The sequence below is a fragment of the Sinohyriopsis cumingii genome, chromosome 14, assembly GCF_028554795.1.
Source record: "Sinohyriopsis cumingii isolate HCF-2022 chromosome 14, ASM2855479v2, whole genome shotgun sequence".
NCBI lineage: Eukaryota > Metazoa > Mollusca > Bivalvia > Unionida > Unionidae > Sinohyriopsis > Sinohyriopsis cumingii.
In genome coordinates this window covers 92,735,587-92,747,603 of record NC_142974.1, presented here as the reverse complement: position 1 = coordinate 92,747,603, position 12,017 = coordinate 92,735,587, and the positions used below count along the sequence as shown (strand labels likewise).

At 32.9% G+C, this 12,017-nt stretch overlaps 1 protein-coding gene across 1 annotated transcript; it reads left to right on the top strand.

Moving 5' to 3' along the window:
• The first annotated feature begins 2,953 nt into the window (after window positions 1–2,953).
• LOC149784402 (LIM/homeobox protein Awh-like) lies at window positions 2,954–5,095 on the top strand. The gene is made up of 3 exons (XM_089933266.1): window positions 2,954–3,115; window positions 4,173–4,375; window positions 4,920–5,095. Exons 2-3 carry the CDS (start codon window positions 4,218–4,220, stop codon window positions 4,945–4,947), a joined length of 186 nt encoding a protein of 61 aa, XP_089789392.1. The 5' UTR covers window positions 2,954–3,115; window positions 4,173–4,217; the 3' UTR covers window positions 4,948–5,095.
• Window positions 5,096–12,017: the final 6,922 nt, after the last annotated feature.

Here is a 12,017-nt window from a genome sequence, read left to right as displayed (position 1 = left end):
AACGTATATTTAAAAAAAATAATTTAGTCCGTATCATTGATTTTTAAAAAATAATAAATGCATTTTTTATCTTTATACATGTCTTGTTTAAATTTTATTTTTCGACGAAACAAGGACAAATAAAATAAAATTAAAAGCACAGTGCATGGTGTTTGTTACAACACCAAAGTCATATGGACTTGCATATTTAATGTTACATGTGTTGATTGTCAGTTTGAACATTATATATATGTATATGTATGTATATGTATATATATATATATATATATATATATATATATATATATATATATATATATATATATATATATATATATATATATATATATATATATGTATGTATGTATGTGTATGTATGTATATGTATGTATATGTATGTATATGTATATGTATGTACATGTATGTGTATATGTATGTATATGTATGTGTATATGTATGTGCATGTATGTGTATGTATGTATGTATGTATATGTATGCATATATGTATATGTATGCACGTATATATGTATATGTATGTACATATGTATATATGTATATATGTGTATATGTATATGTGTATATGTATATGTATATATGTATGTATATGTATATGTATCTATATATATGCATATGTAGATGTATATATATATATGTATGTATCTATATATATGTATGTATATATGTATGTATGTATATGTATGTATATATATGTATATATATGTGTATGTATATATGTATATATATGTGTGTATATATATATATGTGTGTGTATATATATGTGTGTATATATGTGTGTGTATATATGTGTGTATATATATATATATATATATATATATATATATATATATATATATATATATATATATTTATAGATATATGTATATATATATATGTATATATATGTATATATGTATATATATATATATATATATATATATATATATATATATATATATATATATATATGTATATATGTATATATATATATGTATTTATGTGTGTGTGTGTGTGTGTGTGTGTGTGTATGCTACGAGTCTATGCTCTTAATAAAAGTAACATAAAAGAGAGAAGACAACAATCTTTGAAAAATTTAACAAATAATTTATTTCCCTAGAATTAAAAGTATTACAAAAAAGAGAAAAGAGAACTTAGGCATTGCAAATTAAGTACAAAAATAATCTAAGAATTAAAACAGAAGTCCTATCAATGAAAATTCCTAAGTGAATCACAGTTCAGATCGCGATGAAATCCAAAATGGAAGGAGATGACGTCCAAGAATCATCAGAGCACTTTTTGTATTTCCAGGGAGAACAATCATTCAGCCTAAACTGGCCACGACACAAATCAACGTAATGTCTCGAGTGCTAAGGCACGAGTGATACAATTCCTATCATAACATCAGTTTTAAAATACTAACTAAAACGAAAATCAGATTCACTGATGGGGGTCAAGAGGTCATCCTTCTGGAAAACAGAAGTTTATTACATGATAATTATCACTTAGTCCAGATCTGTCCTTGACTCAACTTAATGTTCTTATTCTCAGAAGGACAATACAAAATAAAATCAAAGGTTGTTTACTAAAACTGTCGCTGATTTTGGAAATAGTACAGTAACAGTATAGTGTTTCTATTATTAGTTGTTTACATAGAAAATAAAAGTAAGTAAAAAATCAGAACTGAACTCTATTATGTACAGTATCGAATCCAGTAAAGAATATTACATTACAATAGCATGTAATGGAATTATCATTTTTTTAAACTAACAGATGAACATTTAAATTAAACATACATATTATATATATATATATATATATATATATATATATATATATATATATATATATATATATATATATATATATATATATATATATATATATATATATATATATATTAGTTATTATTATTATTATCATTCCATATACTGTGAAACTGCGTAGAACTCTAAAAGAGAACAAAAAAATTTCAGCAAGGAGCAAATCCAAGTTCTTCAAGATAATTTCAATTTGGATAGTAAGCCTGATGGCCAAGATTTGGAACTTATCGCACATTTCACGGGATTTTAGGACACATGTGACCAACACCAGTTTCAGAATTCACATTTGAAGCAGAAGTAGCAACTTCAATAACTGGGTTCCCGTCCAGAATCCATGCCTTCCCCATAAATGTCAAGTGAGTCGTACCTCAGATCTGAAATATGGGAAAATAAAAAAGAAAGTGATAAATTAATTAAATAAATTATTTAATTAATTAATTAATTAATTAATATAAATAAAGAACTAAAGAAATAATCGAGTTTTAGCAAAATTAAACACATAATTATTAAGCTTTTAAATGAATTACATTTAAATTGTAAAAATAAATCATGGAAAATGGTTTTCATTGTTTGAACTCTTAATTTAGTTTCTTGTCTGTCACAACTTTGTCCGTTAACTTCGGAAATCAATTTTACGAAAATGATTTTATTACTACACGAAGTTAGATTTAAGATTGATTATTTCGGTCATATTTCTTTTCTATAATCTTCTCTATGCTGATGGTCATGGGGCATTCAATCAACAAAAAATCCAATTTACCAGTCTGTCAATCTATCTCACCGTCTTTCTATCTATTGATACACGTCTTGTATTCTTTCCTTTTCCGTTTTCCAAATACATGTAGTCTGAATGACCTCGTCTTTTTCAGTTGAATTACTAACTTTGTGCGTGCCAGTTTTTATTTGTATTATTTCAGGCCATAGTCGGTAGGAAATGTATATTAGCACAACCCCAAATAACATCACATTATCGGACAGAGCACCCCATCCATCCTCTACAAGTGTTTAAATGTTTTAATATAATAATTAAAATTCTGCATATTCCATTATTAAAGATTTGTTTCTATTGTATTATAGTAACTAACATTTTTTTCTCTATTTCAGAGAATTCGGCACGAAGTGTTACACATGTTAGAGTCATTGAAAGTACAGATTGACTGGGTACATCGTGTACATAATATTGTATACCACATGGCTTGCTTTTCGCGTGCCTTGTGTAAAAACCAACTATCAAAGGGGAGGAATTTGTAAGGCATGGAAGTGAAGTGAAGTGTGCAAATGTCATCACAAAGACAGTTTGGAAGAAGGATCGTACAAAGGTGAACCATTTTAATTTTCGTTTGAATATTTTATTCCATATTTTTTATGTGACGGGACAGTTTACAACCTGGTGGGGGTGATGGTAATGGTTGTTGTGGTACGAGACTTTCTTTTTTTTGGTGGGGGGGGGGATCTCTGTTGGGGTCTTGTTCTCTACGCCAAAAAGGAGCAAAGTTACGTGTGCAATACATTTTTCTGCTTTTAGGATTAAAAAAATGCTATAGGTAAACATATCTCAACTTGATTTTATATTATCCAAACTTTAATCAAGTAAATATTATTCCTCTTGGATATGATCTTCGAAAAAGGCGTGTAATCAATTTGGAATTTTATTTTTAAATTGCAATGTGTAATTAAAACATACTCATCCTTTTTAAATCTTTGGACTGGTTCGTAGTTAAACATGTGCATTTTAGAAGCGTGTAAATAAAGGAATAAAAATGTCAGGTGGAGGTTGGTCCAAAAAACATTTCATTCATGCATGTCATAGGACATTTAATGAAAATTGCTATTTATTCTTCTTTTCCTGAAAAATCTGTAAAGAGACAATTACAACCACAAGCGTAGATATGATTCAAAATTTGGATACGAAATTTCAAAGCATAAAACGTAGTGTACAGAAGGTTTATTGCGGTTACAGTAATTGAACGTTTCAACATGAAGATATCAGATATGCTGTTTTTGTCCGATGTATTAATATAACGAACTGTTCTTATTTTTTTATTTTCCCTTGCTGATATATTTTCTTCTTCATGTCCATCTTCCTTCGTTTTTTCCATCCTTTCCTTTTCGTCTAAACAAAACGATAGCCAAGACTTGAAATTGTATTTGAAACTTCATAGGAATAAAACAAATGTACCTGTTCAAAATTTCATAAAATATGAATTAACTTGACAATCACGAAGCTATTGTTGTCATTATTATATTCGTCATTATTATCATTATAGTAATGAAATATAATTAATATTATCATTGCTGATGATAATGATGATGATAGTTATATTATTATTATTATTATTATTATTATTATTATTAAGTGTTATTATTCTTATTCAGATTCTGAAAATAACCAGAAGAGGAAAAGAATAACAACAGTGAATAATGCTTCAGGGCAAATTTTCTTTGAATAGGAATCCAGATACCCAACAATTGATCCGCTTGTCGCAGTTAACTGGACTAACCCAACGTGTGATCCAAGTGTGGTTCCAGAATGCACGGAAAAAGCAGGGGGAAAGAACAGCAAGAGAATTCAAATCCAGGTATGTCTCTTTCCAACCACCTCTCTCTCTCTCTCTCTCTCTCTCTCTCTCTCTCTCTCTCTCTCATATAAATAAGTGAGAATTAAATTCACAAATGCCGAACCCTATCATGGCAACAGATTCTCGCATCCTCTCCCTCTATACGAATGGAATCAATAAATACACGAAGAGAAAACATGTATACCTTTAACGGGATCATAGCTAGACGTAAAATAGATTGTGGAAGTTGTTTCATCTTTTCATTCATTTTGCTAATATTGGATGTTTTTGCTCTAATAAATTCTGAAATCAGTTTCTTTTTTCTTCAAAATTATGGTATTAGTAACCTAAACTATATTTTGTCGGTCATTATTTCGGTCATTTTTCTTTTCTGTAATCTCCACCATTCGTATGTGTTTTAAATTTTCAGTTAACGAATAAACTAACCTAGTTGTCTATCTCTACCTCTCATCCTAAATTTCTTTCTTTCGTCCCTTTCTGTTATCAGGTGACACGGATGACCGATGTGTCGAGATTTATTTATTTATTTATTTATTTATTTCAGGCCTAAGTCAGTAGGGCAGCACATCTGAGAGTCAAGACAGCACCAAATGATGTCGCGTTTACTCGTATACATTATTGCTCTCCTTTTAGATTTTGAAATACAGGAAATATATTTTTGTTAAATAAGCACGATGTCTGTGATATTTCTTGATTGTTTAAGCAGGAGATTCTTCTGGAATTTTTAAAATATATCAAGTATACTGATAGGTTTCAGACAATTTTATCGCATACAAAACTAAATTCACGGGTAAAATTCTGTGAGTAGCACGCAAGTGTGAAACCATTGCAAATCTGAGGCTTTTATTATTGTACAATCTTAACACCATATTCAAAAAGTTGGATTCAGTTTCTTTATCAGTTGGTTTAACATCCGTTTTAAAAAGTGGTGTTTAAAAGTCTTTATATTATATGCCTCTATATATGATTCACCTATGGCAACATGTAAAGGAATCAGACTACCATCATGATCATATTTCCATTCTTTCATATCATGCTCAACTACATAACCACATTGTGCACATAAGATTGTATCCACCAACCCCCCAACCCCCTAAAATGAATATCTTGTACTCAATATATGATAATGTTTTATTCTAGGATTATCAACAACATCCATTAAGTTTCAAATATCCAAGTCCCCAGTGGCTGGTAGATACTATTTTATGTTTGATCTATATATTTTCATTGTAAGATTATGAGTTCCTCACATATGAAATGAACCATTGTTTGTGATAACTTAATACCACAAATATATTAAGACATTACCACATACCGATTGAGATTGAAACAACCAGTAATTTGATATATGCAAGGAAAATTTACATCCTGAACTCTTTGTTCTACATTATACAAAAATATAAAATTTTCTGTAATTATTTTGTTTTAGTCAATCTTGCATCTCATACTAGCATAGCAACGAAAACAAAAGGGAACTATAATAAACCCAAAAAATAAAAATCGCAACTAAAGTCAGATGTATACTGTAGGCAAGAGGTGATCAAACTTTCCAGTGCAACTGCCGCATACACAAATTTACTCCTTGTCGCGGGCAGCATAGTTCATTAAGTAAAATAATTAATATTTGAAATAGCAAAAACAAAAGGTTTTTCTAAATAACATCATAATTAATTTTCAGTTGTTAATATTTGAAAACTTAAAACTTAAACTTCAAAACAAGCACATTTATTTGATAAAAAGAGTAACATACACAGTCAGTGCGAAAGATGACTTGTTTCTAGGCCGCATGAAAACCCTTGGCGGACCAGCCCTTGGCGGGCTGCATGCGGCTCGCGGGCCGTAGTTTGCCCACCCCTGCTGTAGGCTAAGTGTCTCTTTGCAAGACAGGTAAGCACTGTTCAGTTTAATATAAATAAATAAATAAATAATTATATATATATATATATATATATATATATATATATATATATATATATATATATATATATATATATATATATATATATATATATATATATATATACAATTAAATAAATATAAATTTTAAAAAAATATAAAAAATATGTACCTAAACAAATAAATAATAAATAACAATATGAATATGTAACTATACACCTAAATAAAATCCATCAATCAATCATTAGTACCAGAAATAGCATAATGGCAAATGTTAAATTGTAAATTAAAAAGTGGCTGTGTATAGTCTCTCTCTCTCTCTCTCTCTCTCTCTCTCGTGCCTATGGGATTTAGGTGAATGCAGTGAGCTCCCCCAGTGGTGCCTGGGGCTCGACACAGGGTGCCAACGGTTTTCTATCAGGTTACGATGATGGTCACAAGTGCTAGCCGCGAAGAAGGTTCTTGGAGGCGAGATAAGGCCCCCTTCCACCACCAAAGGTGTTCGGGGGAGTGCTGTGACTTTCTTTGTACCTAAATTATTACATGCACACAAGAGAATCAAGCCTCATTTCAGCCATGCATGTCAATTCCACATCAGGCCTCATTTCATTCATGCATGTCAATTCCACATCAGGCCTCATTTCATCCATGCATGTCAATTCCACATCAGGCCTCATTTCATCCATGCATGTCAATTCCACATCAGGCCCATTAATTTCACTTCAAATATATTAGTGTTGAGCATGTACAGAAACTAAACATTTTAAGAAAATCGATATGGTTATTTACTTTTTTTTTTTACAAAAATATACTTCTATTTTAAATAATAAGTGATGGTATTGATCGACGTCTGGACCCTTCTCACTAGCTGTAATGCGGAAGGATTCGAGGGGGGAGGGAGAGACGGATAGAGTAGCGGTTTGTTTACGAGCACACGCTGGCAACAGAAATCAGTCCTATCCTAATAGGTGCTGCTTCGCAAACGTACCAAATGGCTTATTAAGTTGGCAATGTTTATTCCAGCACTTTATGATGTGAATTACACTAACTTAAATCTGAAATATATCGATGAAGCAAAAATGCCCCGCCACAGTGACCTAGTGGACTGATGGACGGACTGGTATGTCTTAAGAGTGGCAGTTATCAATACTGGGGTGTACAATATAGGTACAACTTAAATGAATGTTTGAGATATATTCATAAAAATTTTCTTGCATCACTTCTGTGTAGGTAAAAGGTAAAAGACAAAATGTTCCACTAAATTATGATTCCCAAACTGTACAATATTTTGAGTCTTTTTTTCTTCTCTTTATTACTGGCTGAATACAGTACAAGTGCTTGTCAGAATTTAGCTTTGGAAAGGTCTTGTGTTGATCACTATTTTACTTTATTTCGCTCATAACAATATGATAATACAACAGTAGTAATTATATTCTTATAACAGTAGTATAAACAATTTTCGAAGGTTAACTTATATTCGTATAACACAATGGCTATGATGCCAATGGGCAACATTCCAAAGTGTTGTGAAAAATCCTTGTTCGGTCAGTCAATCAATTTAGAGAATAAAACACAAGTACTGAAGTAGCCATTAATCTTTCAAATGTTAATGTTCTAAGTAGCCTGAGATTCATTGTCAGACATCTTTGCTCCGCTGCCAATAGTTGCCAATTCACAATGTTCATCACCAATGAAAAGTTTAGTGGAACAAGAGACCCATGTGGGCCTAATTATCTCACCTTCCTACATCCCTGAGCCATTTCACTAAACAGTTTTATATAATACTGTAGGAACACAACCAAGGAAACTAACTCAGATTTGTATATCGTATCGAATTTACCTGTTTTACTATACAATGATAAAAATTATTTTTAAAGACAAGCATATGCATTAATTTTACTCATCATACTCGACCAATGACCAATATCTTGATGACATAGGCCTATTTACCAACTCTGGCCAATATATTGTTGACACAGACCTATTTAACAACTTTTGACCAATATTTTGATGACACAGACCCATTTACCAACTCTGATCAATATATTGATGTCACAGGGCTATTTAACAACTCTGACCAATATCGTGATGACACATAGCTATTTAACAACTCTGGCCATTATCTTGATGACAAAGGCCTCTTTAACAACTCTTACCAATATCTCGATGCATCATGCCTAATTACCAACTCAGGCCTGTGTCATCAAGATCTAGATCAATTTAACAACTCTGACCTAAATCTTGATGACAATGGCCTATTTAACAACTTTTACCTAAATCTTGATGACAATGGCCTATTTAACAACTCTGACCCAAATCTTGATGACAGGCCTATTTAACAAATCTGACCTAAATCTTGATGAAACAGGCCTATTTAACAACTCTGACCCAAATCTTGATGACAGGCCTATTTAACAAATCTGACCTAAATCTTGATGAAACAGGCCTATTTAACAACTCTGACCTAAATCTTGATGACAGGGCTATTTAACAACCATGACCTAAATCTTAATGTAAGGCCTATTTAACAACTCTGACCTAAATCTTGATGACACAGGCCTATTTAACAACTATGACATATATCATTATAATAATTATAAGGACTTTGTATAGCGCCTAATCTTTAGGAGCTCTAAGCGCTTTACAACATTAGACAACATCTATAAGATAAACAAACATATAATGATATGATTACAAAAACAAACACCATGAAATTAGGAAACATTAAAAAATAACCACAACAACATGCTGAGAATATTTCAGGTAGGAAACTTTATTAGGTCTTTAAGTTTGTTCTTGCTGTCGAAATAAGCGAGTTTTGAGAGCCCTCTTGAATGTGATCACTGTGATTTTGTGTCTACGTTCAGTGAGCAATTCATTCCACGTTCCTGGGCCCTGGTATGCAAAAGAACGCTGTCCATATGACTTTGTTTTCATAGTGGGAATAATGAGTATACGATTATCAGAAGAGGAACGTAAGTATCTTGATGGTGTGTACACATGGGTGAGGTCAGATAGGTATGTTGGACTAGAGTCTGACAGTGAAACGTAGCACAGAGAACAAATTTTGTGTTTGATTCTGGATCGAATGGATAGCCAGTGTAGGGTAGGGTACAGAGCAGCGGGGAGGTGTGCTCTGATCGTCGTACTCTAAGTATGATCCGAGCAGCTCTGTTTTGGACTTTTTGTTGTTGTTGTGGGGTCTAACGCCATGTTTTAGCAAACGATAGGCTATACATGGCAGCCAGTATTAATGATGGAGGAAGAACCCGGAAAACGTCCATCGACCCACAAGAAGCCACTGGCAAGATTTCTCGCATACCCAAATTGGTTGAATCCGAGACTCGAACCGGCGCAGACAGCGATGAGATGGCAGTGATCCGTAACGAGAGCGTTTTAGACCAATCAGCCACTGGGGGCCCCTATATATATAAAATCTTGTGATTTGTGTTTTATCTTTATCTTGTACTTTGCATAATATTTTAACTTGAGCCTTGTACTTTGTATGACATATTTATCTTGTACTTTGTACAATATCTTTATCTGGTGTATTGTTTAGTATTTACATAATAGTAACATGTTTACCTCGTGATATTTTTTTCTTATGGTGCTATATATTTATTTATATTTTCAGGTTTTTTCTCCATACGTTCTGTTGCAATTCGATATATTTCCCTTCATGAAACTTAACATTTAACTAACACTACATAATCGGTATTATATTGATGTATCGTGTATATCCTATATGTATAGAAGAACAGTTGTTGTTGAAGGGTTTAACGCCATTTTACAGCACAAGATAGGCTATACATGGCGGTCAGTATAAATGGTGGAGGAAGAACCCGGGAAAACCCCAGAAAGAACCACCGACCCACGAGAAGCTGCTGGTAAGCTTTCTCACATATCAACATTGGCCGAACCTGAGACACGAACCCACGCAGACAGAGGTGAGATGGCAATGATCCATAACGGTGAGCGCTTTAAAGCACTCGACCACTCGGGGCCCCCAAAGATGAACATAATTATATAGTTGCACATACTTATCGGCATTTGTGTTGCTTTTATCCCATTTCTGAAATTTTTCAACAATATAATGTCATCGAATTGTGATCCGCTGAGAGAAACAACGTTTTTGAAATACCAAATACGGAAAATGTAGGAAAAACAAATGATGACGTTACCTAAATGGCGTAATTGTTATTTTAAAATATAAAGACGTCATCTGTTTCTTTTAAAACATCAAAACATGTTGTGCCTGAAGAAGCATACCGTAAATACGAAACTAGTTGCAAAGAATTATCGGCGTTTGTGTTGTTTTTATTTGTCCCAATTCTATAAATAGATACATACATTTACCAACGTTGTGTTGTCACTTGCACACACTCCCTTTACAGTGTGTTAGTACATTTATAATAATAATAATAATAATAATAATAATGAGGACTTTGTATAGCGCCTAATCTTTAGAAGCTCCAAGCGCTTTACAACATTACACAACACCTATAAGATAAAAAAAAAACATAATGATATGATTACAAAAACAAACGTCATGAAATTAGAAAACATTAAAAAACATGCTGAGAATATTTAAGGTAGGAAATATTATTAGGTCTTTAACTTTGTTCTTGCAGTCGAAATTAGTGAGTTTTGAGAGCACTCTTGAATGGGATCACTGTCTTTGTGTCTAAGTTCAGTGGGCAATTCATTTGGTATGACTTTGTTTTTTGATAGTTCGAATAATGAGTATACGATTGTCAGAACAGGAGCGTAAGTATCTTGCTGGTGTGTACACATGGGTGAGGTCGAATAGGTGTGTTGGAGTCCAACAGTGAAACGTAGCACAGAGAACACATTTTGTGTTTTATTATGGATCGAATGGATAGCCAGTGTAGGGTGCAGAGCATCTGGGAGGTGTGCTCTGATCATGGTACTCTAAGATGATCCGAGCAGCTGTGTTTTGAACTTTTTGAAGTTTCGGGAGTAGATATTGAGATGAACCAGACATAGAGTTACAATAGTCCATTCTTGAAAGTACTAATGAACACACAAGTGTTTTAGTGGCATCAACTGAAAGATATTTGCGAATTGAGCTGATGCTTCTCAGCTCAATATATGCAGCCTTGCATATATGTTCATGACGTGTTGGTGCAATGTGAGAGTACTGTCCAGAGGGGGCCCCGAGTGGCCGAATGGTTTTAGGCGCTCTCCGTTACGGATCACTGCCATCTCACCTCTGACTGCGTGGGTTCGAGTCTCGGATAAGGCTAATGTGGGTATGTGAGAAAGCTTGCCAGTATCTTCTCGTGGGTTGGTGGTTCTTTCAAGGGTTTTTCCGGGTTCTTCCTCCACCATTAATATTGGCCGCCATGTATAGCCTATCGTGTGCTGAAAATGGCGTTAAACCCAACAACAACAACAACTGTCCAGAGTAACACCTAGGTTTCGCACTGATTGTGTGAATTTAATGTTGGCGTTGCTGATATTTATTGTTTGAGGTAAAGGATGTGAATGAGGAAGTATTTGTGTTGTGATCAGACTGACATTTTTTATCAAAATTTTCAGTACACATTGAAACGAAGCTCATCAAATTTACATAATTATCTTCTGGCGCCTGATGTTATATTCGGTACCGAAATTGTATCCATTTGTGAAGTAGGCAATCCTTACCAGACGTAAAACAAACGTATATTTGCTGTGGATGACATATATGTATATGCAACTCTAACTTTGTATGCCTGGCTTAGAA

What these genes read in the sequence shown, in the direction of transcription:
- LOC149784402 (XM_089933266.1), top strand. Translation starts at nt 4,218, where the DNA reads ATGCTTCAGGGCAAATTTTCTTTGAATAGGAATCCAGATACCCAACAA. An exon ending in GCAAGAGAATTCAAATCCAG is followed by an intron (nt 4,376 to 4,919) that starts GTATGTCTCTTT and finishes TATTTATTTCAG; the next exon opens with GCCTAAGTCAGTAGGGCAGC.